The sequence below is a fragment of the Balaenoptera ricei genome, chromosome 16, assembly GCF_028023285.1.
Source record: "Balaenoptera ricei isolate mBalRic1 chromosome 16, mBalRic1.hap2, whole genome shotgun sequence".
Classification (NCBI taxonomy): domain Eukaryota; kingdom Metazoa; phylum Chordata; class Mammalia; order Artiodactyla; family Balaenopteridae; genus Balaenoptera; species Balaenoptera ricei.
The window spans coordinates 22,969,090-22,982,883 of record NC_082654.1 but is presented as its reverse complement, the minus strand read 5'-3'; the positions used below and the strand labels follow the sequence as shown (position 1 = coordinate 22,982,883).

Below are 13,794 nucleotides of genomic sequence, written 5' to 3'. Positions count from 1 at the left end.
ATGGATTGACTGATATGTAAAACCAGAGAGCATTTGTAAGCCTCAGTAACTAAAACCCAGTAGAGGAACGCCAGCACAGATCAAATTCTTCATTAAATAGTGATGTGAGAGGAGCCCGGTGTAATACTCCATGCTCTATAAAACACCATGGAAGCTACAAAGCGCAATTTGTGAAGACCTCTCACGATATGAGTGTTTGACAAAGAGTGAGATGGCTGTAAAAAGGAATCCACTGCTGACACTATGTTGGAACTGCCATTTTATAGTGGTCAACCGAGTCCTTCTAGCACAGGACAACACCAGTCTATGATAAAATGCAGTTGCACATGCCCCATCTTCTGCTCCTAGCTCTTGATCCTCTCTGGTATCCCTTCCAAGAGGTACTACTATTGTTGAAAGCTGAGGCTGCCGCACCAGATCAGCTGGGAGAGAGTGTTTCCTGGCTGTCTGGTTTGAAGCATTCCCTATGTGCTTCTATTCAGTTTCAAAACTGAGCTCTGGACATAATCCCAAGATATCTAGATATCGGCACAATTGCAAAATATAGACTCAACCTCCTCCCCTTGCCTATTTGGAGATGCTTTTCAATAGCACAGGCATCTCTCCAGATATGCAGACCTCGGGCTTCTCTGGGAACAAAGGCAACAGTAAACTTGGATGCTTTGACCTGAAGGGAGAACATTCACAACAGTAAGGAGGGTAGTCCATGGGGTTTTATGATTTCACCAAAAAACTCAGGTCTGACAAGGCCAGTGATGCCAGGGAGACCAGGCTATGGACCCACCAAATAATTTGATTGGATGCATATTTCGCCTTCGCTCTGATGAAATACAGATGGCTTGACCCTTCTTTGAGGACTATGATCCTTGGAACTTGCCTAACTAAATACTTCTGGATCTAATGCTCCGACCAAGAATTTCCTATTAGAACATCACAAAATGGTTTAATCCTTCACTTACATATAAGCTGTAGCACCATGTGTTTAAATGAACAGCAAATTTCCAAATTTCATTTTTATGTCTTCTGTACTTGTCTGGCTTAGAATGGAACAGAACACCATGAGTCAGGAGGAACACTTGGCTTGTGTAAGTAAATAAATGACCATAAGCAAAGGCCTCCTTACTCCATCTAGACGTTGTGCTACAGAGAGGTCAGAACCTTGATCCATTGTGCTTTCAAAACCATTTTTAGGTGGTAAAGGGCATTGCTATACTGTTACCACTACATGGTGGCTTCAGGAGTCACCCCAGCAGCCTTTGGCAGGAAAACTATGGGGCTGCCCAATAACGTAAATTGTATAAATGTTTTTGAATGACTTTTAAAAAATCACTCTAAAAGTAAACATTCAGGTATGTCATAAGAACAAGTTACATTTTGAAAGAAAGAGTAGTAGGAAGATTCCTTTAGGAATAAACCTACAATGAGTTTCTCCTATTAGTAAAATATGTAATAGAAATATTTTGACCTCATTAGAAGAAAGAAGAACAAAGAGAGAAAAGCCATGATGAATTCTTCGAGAAAACTGTAGAACATGCATAAAATTTGGAAGAAGAAAATTCAAATTGCTCATAATCGTACCACACAGAGATCACATTGCTACACTGGTGAATACCATATTAACCAATGATAATGTGCGTGCACGTGCACACGCGCGCACACACACACACACACACACACACACACACACACACAATAACAATGGCAATACTGAAATTATTACACTGTTTTATGCTCTGCTGTCAAAATTTCAAATAGCTTTCAGAATTTTTATACCCAGCATCACTTGGTGGACTTAATTGAGTCATGAGATCCTGTCTATGAAATGGATATTTGACTTCTTGCCCTGGATGTCACTTCATCACTTTTCCAAGTTATTAGGTTGTTATGAGATGTAAGTGACTTTACAGAGATCTATAGAAATCCACATCTCTATATGTGGAAGAGGTGCCCTAAAGAAGGCAGGTGGTGACCTGAGAGTTAGAAGACCTGGTTGAATGTCCCTTGAAATGCATTTTACAATTGGACCTCAATTTCTTTAGCTATAAAGATGGGCAGATGATGATGATCCTAGTTGTCATTTCTAGGCCAGGTAAACTGTCGTTTTCATAATTCTATTATTCTTGTAATTGGCATTACTGGACATCCACACATATTCCAACATTCCTCCAGGCTGCTGAAATAATCTCTGCTCTTCGGCGAAGATGCAGAACTTATCCAAGTGCTGTTGTCACGTGATGGAGACTTCCCATTGCATGTGAAGGGTGGGTTACACAGAGGAATGAGCTGGTAAGACAGAGAGCCATGGAATAATGAATGGCAAAGTACAAAGCCAGAAACCTGAGGAAGTTACACACTTGGGCAAGAACTGTGTGGTTTGGTGAAGCCCTGATTCAAGGGGTGGTGGACATCAGTGTTGGAGGGCCTGAGGCAGACAGGTAGAAAGACTGAAAATCCAAACTGAAGACTATTTCATGACTCCTGCCCTTGGGATATTCACTGTACTGGATCTCTCAGTAATGAGCCAAGTATCTCTCTTAGCTTGTCAAGGCAGACTGAAGTTCTTTGCAAATATCTATTCTCTGAAATCCTAAAGAATAGAAATACACCAACGCACATGGACCAGTATTGAGGAGAGAGAAAAGTGGAGCCTTAGAGAGAACTGCTAACCTGAATACAACCTGAACTTCAGGCATCAGCCCTCTTAAAGACAACCTATATTGCCTGCCTCATTTCCTTCTTTCCTCTTTAATCCGGAGCAACAAGGGGGAAGAAATGAAGGGCTCAATTACCTTGCTAGAGTCAAAGAGAATAAAGCTGAACAGAGTAAGGAATTATATATGCATAAGAAAAGCTCTTAAATCTCCACGGCTCACTGAAATCAGCTCCCATTCCTTTGTGTGGAAGAAGAAAACAGCTGAACCTTCTGAGATGGATCTGGGCTGGCTTAGAAAGTGACACCTGCCTGGACTTAACACTTCCTGCTAACTCTTTATGCCAACTCTTCCTGCAGATGAAAAAGTAGATCAGATTCCTTTATCAATTCAACAGATAAGTGTCTCGCAGACACAAAAAAATTATCAAAAGTCAACTTCTCTATCATCCGATGGCTGGCAGCATCCTGCAGTATTTATGAAGTGCTATTACACTGTGGTTACTTTTATGTGGCCGTAAGTCTTTCAATGTATGTGAAATTACAGCTCATTGAAATCCATTTAATGAGGACACAGCCTTCACGTTTCAGAGTTAAATCTCACAAAAGACGTTATAATCATGAATTTTCCTTATTAAGTTCCAGTCTTTGTATGTAAATTGAAGTATTAAAACAATGACATACGGATCAAAGTTTTTAATTTTAGTCCCTTGCCTCAGATTTAATTTAAAAGTCTTAAATTATGCAGCGAATTGCATCTCTTTATTCTTACAGCTATTTAAAACAGATTTAATTATTTCCCATAACATGCAGACACTACTGCCTAGCAGTCCTCTCAAATGAATGCCTTCCAAATCAGTTTTGCTGAGCTCTTAAGACTGATTAGGTCCTTTGCCATCCATCCTGTGCCTTCAGGTTCTCGCATTGGATTTCTCTAGAAAGCCGAGTTATCACATGGAAAGTCTATAGACTCACTAGGTGCTCACTAGTGGTCCAGAGGACATCCATCTTAAGCAAATCTTCAGAGATGCTACCTCTCATTGCTGGGGTCTCACTGTAAAACACCTTCGATTGGCTTCCTAAAATTCAGGTGTCGTAAAATGTAAAATGTTCGGCTTCTTAAACACAACTTCATGGATTCCTCCTCTCCCTTCTTGGTTGGTCCCTGGATCAATGTTCTTTGTCCTTAAGAAAACAGTGATGCATAAATGCATAGTGTGAGTGTGAGTGTGTGTGTGCATGTGTGTGTGTTCTTGGATCTGCCATAATGAGTGAGTCTGGGATGGAAGCAAGACTGGCTCCTTTGCCTTGTTGCTTCTAATGAAGATTCTTTTATTATGGTAAATTTGGAGAGAATCCTCAAAGCAGTAGGGATGGGGTTCCCAACACAGGAGCTTTTCATCAACTTCAACAGAATTATGCGGTTCTCTGAGTAACCAAGCTGTAGGATTTTGAAGGACTTGTGTTATGATGTCATTGTGTCACCTAGATGTGGGGGTGGGCTCACATGCTATTTACAAAAAGGGATTCCATTTCCTGCATTTGTCAAATCTGCAAAATTTTGGCTCACGCACATCCTATCGTACATGGAGTTACAAGTTGGCATCAGTGTACTTAGCGTTTGATTATCTTCAGTCAATAAGAAGTTCTCTTCTTTGCTCTGGTTTTAGCAAGGTTTTCATTGATATTCTTATCTTAGAATTAGGACATGCACTAGAACAGAATATAGGAAGGGATTTGGATTTCAGATGAAGACTTTAACATGTTTGGGATGTTATTCAAATTTTAAGAGCCTTTTTCCTTTTAAGTTTAGACTTTATCTCTACATTCTTTGGGGAAGCCTATCCAAATCCACACACATTTATTGAGTTCCTATCAATATTGTAGGCACGGTAAGCAGAGATGCTAGAGCTGCAATCAGGCAGGATATGATTCCTATCTTAATAATACTGATCACTTATTGGGAGATGCCAAAAAGAGATGACTGCTATTATAGATTAGTAATATAGATATAGATATCTATAATAATCTAATATAGATCATTATTATAATTTAATTAAGTAAATTAATTTTTTTTGTTTTGAATGAATACAAAATATTTAGTATTTTCCATTTTGTGTGTTTAGATTTTTACTTAAAACTTGATACAGCAGAGGTCCTAGTTAACCTAAAACATGTAGTTCCACAAGCTGAAATATGTCTACTCATAAATGAAAAGTACATGACATAAAATTGGAACTCAGTAAAATATTTGTTGAAGAACAAATAAACACACATATCTAACTAGTTGGTGGAACGGTTGACTCCTCAGGTCTCTAATGCTTTAGTTGATACGCATAGGAGATGGAGCCCACACAGAGGGGTTTGTATGTAAGTAACTGGGGACAAAGAAAGGTGGGGGTGTTGCATCAGTCCCCAGTCCAACCTAGCCTCGCAGACAGAAGACAAGTCTAGAGGAGAAAATTGAACCAGGAATAAACCATGAGACACAGGAGCATGATCTTTGGTGCCCAAATGATAAAATATTATACTGTCTTGGAGAGTCTTCTGCCCACATCTCATTAATCACACTACGGTGCCATATCAAAATGTAGCAGGGACCTCTTGGTCCCTTTGGCACCTGGAGGACTTGCTGCTTTAGGGGCATCAGAAGCATGGCATTAATATCCCTATTGTTATAAAGAATTGGCACTAGGTATGGGGGCAAATCAGATACTCTATTCAAAGTAAATTTAGGAGCAACAAATTCAAATGAGAAGTGAACTCATAGAAATTTTGAGAAGGATGTAGAGAACCTATGTATTACCAGTGGCACATGTCAGGAGTTTTTGTTTGTTTGGGTTTTAAATTTAATTTAGCAATATTATAACCTAATTCATACCTAAGACTCAGGAGAAGTTTGGTACACATGGATGTTAAAGTCCTTGAGTACTGCATTCACATCCTATGCTTTCCAACATTCTTTAGAGTGGATAAAACAGCACTAGATACGCTGTAGTCATTCAATAAATTGCAAAGAGGAGGATTTGGCCTCTCTCTTTGCTGAAATGGTTTTCAACAAGCTAATCTCAAGCCATGAATATTCTCAGAAAATCCAGGAGGAAACTCTTGATTTACATACTGACGAGTGTCTAAGAATACAGCAGCAGCCACAGCGCAGACTGAGTTGGGCGTAGATAATTTTGCCTGTTCTTTCTACCCCTTGATCTTTGTTACTCCTGCCAAGCACCTCTAGAGAGCCTTAGGAAATACATGAAGTTCTTTGCCAGAAAATGGTTGTTTCCGCCACAGAGAAGCAGTAGCAAGGCAGGAGAACATAGATCCTGGATTTGACTCCTGGCTCCATTACTTAGTAGCTGTGTGATCTTAGGTGAGTTACTCTGCCTTTCTGTGCTTCGGCTGTGCCATCTATAAAATGATAATGATAATATCAATACTTACTCGCATAGGGCTGCAGTGGGATCTAAATGAGACAATCCATGAAACACTCACAAACTGGACCACAGTTAGTGCTCAATCAATGTTAGACATCTGCATTATTATCATGTCAACTTTCAGCGCTCCTCAGCTTCTCTGAGACACTCTGCTGTCCTGTATTCTGCATTGTTTATCACACACCTCAGCCATGCCTACGTATATAGTCCAGAGATTAATAGAGAAACTGAGGTTGTTTCTGTAAGGTGAGCTTGCGACTCATTAGCACAGGATCTCACAATCAAATGTGAGGTCTCCAGGGCCTCTTGACATGGGGACAGTCTTTAGGGCTTGGTGCTTTGTACTAGGAGGCAAGAGCATCAAGGGGCCAATTCTGACAGGTGAAGGCAGCAGACTTATCCCTGCTGCTGTAGCTTTGCCCATTCGAGTGGAATGAACTCACTCGTTATTTTTTTTCCCCTTTTTGTGCCCAGAAGGCATGAACTTACATGTCTTAGAACCAGATTCCCCAAGCTGTCCCCATGTCACCCAGCTAAGTTTGAGACGCCTGATCATCTTGGTTACATGGAAAGCAACAGTGAACAGATGAGAGCCTGGCCTCTGTCCCTGGAAGGTGTACAGAGGTTGGAGCTGAGCAGGCCTGATTTCTTGTTTCAGATCTCGCTCTACTGTATTCTTCAAAACGAAATAAAAATCTAAATTCTGAATCCTGCTCCAGCATTGACATCTGCTGCTTCAGAAGATGATGTTCTTCTGAGTATCATAATGAGGTTCCTTATGTCTCTGGGAAAGGGACCTTCACCTTCATCATAGGATATAGGATTGGCCTGGAAAATGAATTCCCTCCCTAACAGTTTTCTTTTTCCTTATTGTTTAATGACCTAAATACTAAGTGTTTTATTTGAATTTCTAAAGTGATTTTTAAGTAAGCTTTTTGTTGAATACAGTACACATAAAAATATGCATATCATTAAATATACAACTTGAATTTTACAAAGTGAATGCATTTATAAATCACCAAGAAATTTAAAATTGCTAATACCACCAAAATCCTCCCTTCCACTCCCCCTTCAAAGGTAGTAATTATTCTCATTTCTATCACCATAAATCAGTTTTGCCTATTTTTTGCAGATTAATTAAGTAGGCTCACATAATATGCATTTTTTTCAGTCTGATTTCTTTAGCTCAATATTAGCTATGAGATTCATTCACATTTCTGTATGTAGCAATAGTTTGCTGTTTTTCATTGTTGCATGGTATTCCATTTTATATGTGTACTGGCATTTATTTCTCCATGCTAATGTTGATCAATAGCAGTAATTATATCTTTATTTTCTATAACTTCCATTTGCTTACTGCCTCCTGTTGATGACTGCTGTGGGGTTAAATTTTATATCTTATCCAATATTCATAAACATATTAATCATATCTCAGGCAACTGTTCTTTCTTCTGTTGCTTTTTTCCTGTTCTTGGTCCTGTTTCTTGATACATCTGTAATTATTTAAACACCCCAAATTTTATACGCAAAAAACAAGTAAGGCCTCTGATGTATGTTATTTTCCTAAAGGGGATTTGTTATAGCTTCTGACAGACATTTAAAATGGGGGAAAATCACTCTAACCCTTCAAAGACTGAAATAATGTCAGTTGGGATTTCAGGGTGTAGAGAGTCTGGTCTAATTCTGTTTTGTCCTTACTCCTAGCATAGAGCTTTCCAGGAGTCTACAGAACCTAGTCTTGTATCGTTCACCAGGGCTTTCCTCTTGATAGTCCCTAACCTCAAATTTTTTATCTCCCCCAAATGTAGTACTTCTAAAAACTATGTTTGACTTCACATCCTCTTAACTGACTACTTTCTATTTTGTCTGTATCCCTCAGATATTGTCAAATAACTCAAGGGAACAAAAGACACAGAATATTGTATGTCTTCTCTATGCGTCCCTTCTCTCTGTGTTTTGACATCATCAGTCCCAGCTGACCTGGTAACCCTGAAGTCCAACCTCTATCTTCCCAGGCTTGTAAGTCCACCAACAGATGTTTAGCCAACACTTTCCATCTCACCTTCTACTGGGAATCTGAAAATCTGACCTCTTATACAGTATGATGTATGAATTGGCAAGGTTCTTGAGGGGAAGTACAGCATAAAATGTTCATCACAATGAATTTCCCATACAGAAAAGAACTGTAGCTTCTCAAATCCTCTTTCTCCTTCTGTGTGTATGTCTGCCTCTCTCTTTCCCACTCTCTCTCTCACTCTTGTTCTAAATAATACATATATATCTGGTTTGCAGCAAGCTAGTCTGTCATAGCCTCAGGCAGAAGTCCCCAGAGATTTATTTCTGTGAAATGCAAGCAACTCCAATTGGTCTAAATTGGCCCATCTCTTTCTAGTTCCAACCGAAGAACTTTGGGGAACATTAGTATTTAGAAAACTGAGTACGGTTAAAAGGCACTTATTAAGAAGATAGTAGAAAAGAGTATTAGGTTAGAGTAGTGGTTTTCTAAGTGGTCCTTGAACTAAAAGCAACAGCATTATCAGAGCCAGGGTTGCAAACTCATTTAGTTCACAGTTTTTTCTACAGGAATTAAAATACTAAGTATTTTGAGTAAACCTGACAATGTAATCCTAACTGCTTCATCTTTTCCCCTTCAAGTCACACTCCAGAACCTCTCAGACTGGTCTATCCCTCTAGATGTTGCCCTTGTTTCCTTCTTTTTTTTTTTTTTTCTTGAAGCATGATGCATAACCTACCACCTTGTTAGAAATGCATACTCCTGGGTCCTACCTCAACCTACTGCATCAGAATCTTTGGCGACGGAGCCCAGGAAACTGTTTTAACATGCCCACCAGGTAATTCCTATGCATATTAAAGACTGAGAGCCACTGGGCTATCAGAAGAGGATGGGGTAAGTCAGTGTTGTATATCTTCATCCTGGTGTCATTATGAACTTTTAAAATCCCATTGTATTCACAAGGCCTAGCACAGTGTTGGCCATATTTTAGGTACTCAGAAAACACGGTTGAAGGTAGCATACCTGATTTAATAATTGAGATCATTTTATGAAAGTGTTTATCCTTTAGAGATCATCTTCCTCATTTACAAGATGACAAACACACCCGTGTACATTCTAAAATACATAACATACATGTCATCTTATCCTACCATCTAAATACTCATAAATTTCAGACAATCATAATTTGGCAAATAATAATTGATGCTTATAATATCCCTGAGGTGTTATTAAAAAATAAACCTATTAATTGTCAAAGAAATTATACTCAATTATGTTTAGATTGGCCTTGATGCTATATGTATGACCAGCATGTTGCCTTTAGAAAGAAAAGCCAAGACCTCAGGTTAAGAGAGGAAGACAGCATTAGCAGCTTTTAGGTTAGTTCAGCATGTGTGTGTGTTAAGTTATTCTAGGAATACCATTGATGTATTCTGAGAAAACATTTTGCTAAAAGCGCCAACAAGGCAAGGTTAAACCCAAACAGAATCCCTCGCAAGTGAGAGATTCACTAAGAGAGAAGAACAACTTACAATGAAATAAAAATAATTGAAGAAATGTGTCAGAGAAAGTGAAATGATAACAACAACAAAAACCAAGGAACTAAAAGTAGAATAAAAATTTTAAACAAAATTTAAAATTAAAAAAAAATATATATATATGTAAACGAAGACAAAAAAACATGTAAAGGGATTTTTCCTTAGGAAAAATCACTGGCTCTAGAAGGTAGAGGGGAGACGGGCCTCGGTCCTACCTCTTCCAGCTGCACCACGAGAGTAACATTGTGCCCTTGTTCCGCTGTCAGCTTTCCATCAGCGGTGACGATCCGGAGCCCCCGCGGGGCCTTCCCTGGGCACTTCTGTGGTTTGGCCGTGTACTGTTCTCTCACCCCATCAGTGCAGTTATTGGAAACCACCTTTCTATACCTAAATGGAAAAAAAGAAGGTCAAATTGTAATCCAGCTCATGATAATTTAGATCACTCCCAACTTTTGAAGCTGACCCTTCTTCTTAGCCTTGAGGGCTATCAATAACTACCTTTCCTGTTGCTCTGAAGATTACAGTTTATTCACAGAAAGTACCCAACAGAGAGCCAAATCATCATAGGAACACACTGTATCCATTATTAACATTTTAATTTACTGCTTTTATTTATTTAGTCAATCGATGAATCAAACCACTTCACTTTGGAGCTGCGGGAAATGCATAGCAGCGGTAGAAGACACGGTCCTCCTTTGCCCTCAATAAATTTACGACCTAGCTGAAAAGATATACATGGATAATCTAGGAGATACTTCAAAGGCTATATAATTAAGGGTTAGAATGAGTAATATATATTGCAAAGGCATGTGTAGTTCGGAGAAAGAATAGATTCTTATGCATTATATGCCTCAACATTAGATACCATACAAGATGCTGTACTAATGGTACAGTGCAGAAAGTTGGCTAAATTTGATAGTTTTTAGTCAATATTTCATGAGGAGTTATACTGCCGAAACTGTTGAAACCTCATATTAAGGAGACTTCAGTCTACAGATTAAGTAAATCCTTCCAACTGTTTTGCTTTTTTCTTCTTGTTTTAGCTTTAATAGGAAAAAAAAAGAAAAAGAATTATCCTACAAATTTATCCTATACAATTGATCAGATTCCTAGTAAATTAGAATCTGTGGGTTTTAAATAACTAACCTTTAAGACTTCTGAGGTTCAGTGTTACCTATTCATCATTTTTTTGTGTGGAGTCCACAGCAACAGCTTTATGTATTCATATATTTGATTTCTCAAGTCTACCTGCTTGAAGTTATTGGTAGAGCTCAAAATGGAAGCAATCAAAGTCCAAGGTCTTTCCATTCTTCTAGACCAGGAGTTGACAAAACTTTTTACATAAAGTGCCAGGGAGTAAATGTTTTAGCTTTGTAGGTTATATAGTTTTTATCACAAGTACTTAGCTCTTTGGTTGTAACACAAAAGTGGACATAGACAATGCACAAAAGAATGAATGCATCTGGATTCTAATAAAACTTTATTTACAAAATCTGGTAGTGTGAAGGCCTGCAGGCTATTGTTTTCCAACCCCTTCAAATCTAGCCAAAGTCCTTTCTATGTCCCTAAATCTCAAGAAGGACTACCTAAAAGGTTGAGAAAATAAAATTAAATACTGTCTGGGAAAGTGCTTTGAACACTATGGATCACCGCAAGGCCAATTACTAATATTAAGCTCACCTCACAGGGTATTTGTAAGGATGAAATGGATTAATGTACACAGAACACTTAAAACCCCCCTGACAATTAGCAAGTGCTTATGAAATGCTGTCAAAATTTTTATTTAACATTATTATTTATCCTACCTGTTCACAACCTTCATGGATTCCACTTTCATTAGGACAAGTCACAAATCCTCTGATCTTGCAAAAGAAGCCTTTGTTTTACTTTTCTGGACTCTTTCTTCTCAACTAGCTCATTCTGCCAAACTTATCTTTTCCATCCTCTTGAAAGTACTTCTTTTTTTTTGTTCTTTCTCCTTCCATGTCCTCCTGTATGCCTTACCAGCTGCCTAAAACTTACTCACACTTTATTTTATTTTTTCAATTTTTGAATTTTATTTTATTTATTTTTTTTATACAGCAGGTTCTTATTAGTTATCCATTTTACATATATTAGTGTATATATGTCAATCCCAATCTCCCAATTCATCACACCACTACTCACTCCCCCTGCTGCTTTCCCCCTTGATGTCCATACGTTTGCTCTCTACATCTGTCTCTCAATTTCTGCCCTGAAAACCAGTTCATCTGTACCATTTTTCTAGGTTCCACATATATGCATTAATGTACGATATTTGTTTTTCTCTTTCTGACTTACTTCACTCTGTATGACAGTCCCTAGATTCATCCACGTCTCTACAAATGACCCATTTCGTTCCTTTTTATGGCTGAGTAATATTCCATTGTATATATGTACCACTTCTTCTTTATCCGTTTGTCTGTTGATGGGCATTTAGGTTGCTTCCATGAGCTGGTTATTGCAAACAGTGCTGCAATGAACATTGGGGTGCATGTCTCTTTTTGAATTATGGTTTTCTCTGCATATATGCCCAGTAGTGGGATTGCTGGGTCATACGGTAATTGTATTTTTAGTTTTTTAAGGAACCTCCATACTGTTCTCCATAATGGCTGTATCAATTTACACTCCCACCAAGAGTGCAAGAGGGTTCCCTTTTCTCCAAACCCTCTGCAGCATTTGTTGTTTGTAGATTTTCTGATGATGCCCATTCTAAATGGTGTGAGGTGATACCTCACTGTAGTTTTGATTTCCATTTCTCTAATAATTAGTGATGTTGAGCAGCTTTTCATGTGCTTCTTGGTCATCTGTATGTCTTCTTTGGAGAAATGTCTATTTAGGTCTTCTGCCCATTTTTGGATTGGGTTGTTTGTTTTTTTAATATTGAGCTGCATGAGCTGTTTATATATTTGGGAGATTAATCCTTTGTCTGTTGATCCATTTGCAAATATTTTCTCCCATTCTGAGGGTTGTCTTTTCGTCTTGTTTGTAGTTTCCTTTGCTTTGCAAAAGCTTTTAAGTTTCATTAGGTCCCATTTGTTTATTTTTGTTTTTATTTCCATTACTCTAGGAGGTGGATCAAAAAACATCTTGCTGTGATTTATGTCAAAGAGTGTTTTTCCTATGTTCTCCTCTAAGAGTTTTATAGTGTCTGGTCTTACATTTAGGTCTCTAATCCATTTTGAGTTTATTTTTGTGTATGGTGTTAGGGAGTGTTCTAATTTCATTCTTTGCCATGTAGCTGTCCAGTTTTCCCAGCACCACTTATTGAAGAGACTGTCTTTTCTCCATTGTATACCCTTGCCTCCTTTGTCGTAGATTAGTTGACCATAGTTGCGTGGGTTTACCTCTGGGCTTTCTATCATCTTCCATTGAGCTATATTTCTGTTTTTATACCAGTACCATATTGTCTTAATTACTGTAGCTTTGTAGTATAGTCTGAAGTCAGGGAGTCTGATCCTTCCAGCTCTTTTTTTCCCCCTCAAGACTGCTTTGGCTATTTGGGGTCTTTTGTATCTCCATACAAATTTTAAGGTTTTTTGTTCTAGTTCTGTAAAAAATGCCATTGGTAATTTGATAGGGATTGCAATGAATCTGTAGATTGCTTTGGGTAGTACAGTCATTTTCACAATATTGATTCTTCCAATCCAAGAACATGGTATATCTCTCCATCTGTTTGTATCATCTTTAATTTCTTTCATCAGTGTCTTATAGTTTTCTGCATACAGATCTTTTGTCTCCCTAGATAGGTTTATTCCTAGGTATTTTATTCTTTTTGTTGCAGTGGTAAATGGGAGTGTTTCCTTAATTTCTCTTTCAGATTTTTCATCATTAGTGTATAGGAATGCAAGAGATTTATGTGCATTCATTTTGTATCCGGCTACTTTACCAAATTCATTGATTAGCTCTAGTAGTTTTCTGGTGGCATCTTTAGGATTCTCTCTGCAAACAGTGACAGTTTTACTTCTTCTTTTCCAATTTGTATTTTTTTATTTCTTTTTCTTCTCTGATTGCCATGGCTAGGACTTCCAAAACTATGTTGAATAATAGTGGTGAGAGTGGACATCCTTGTCTTGTTCCTGATCTTAGAGGAAATGCTTTCAGTTTTTCACCATTGAGAATGATGTGTGCTGTGGGTTT

At 38.2% G+C, this 13,794-nt stretch overlaps 1 protein-coding gene across 8 annotated transcripts in view; it reads right to left on the bottom strand.

Annotated features, from left to right (window-relative positions):
• The window catches only part of SORCS1 (sortilin related VPS10 domain containing receptor 1), a 577,597-nt gene that overhangs the window by 72,208 nt on the left and 491,595 nt on the right, over nt 1–13,794 (bottom strand). For all 8 annotated transcript variants that reach the window (XM_059899261.1, XM_059899265.1, XM_059899263.1 and 5 more), the window contains exon 18: nt 9,852–10,023. In XM_059899261.1, the coding sequence (XP_059755244.1) occupies nt 9,852–10,023 (172 nt within the window). The remainder of the gene's footprint in view (nt 1–9,851; nt 10,024–13,794) is intronic.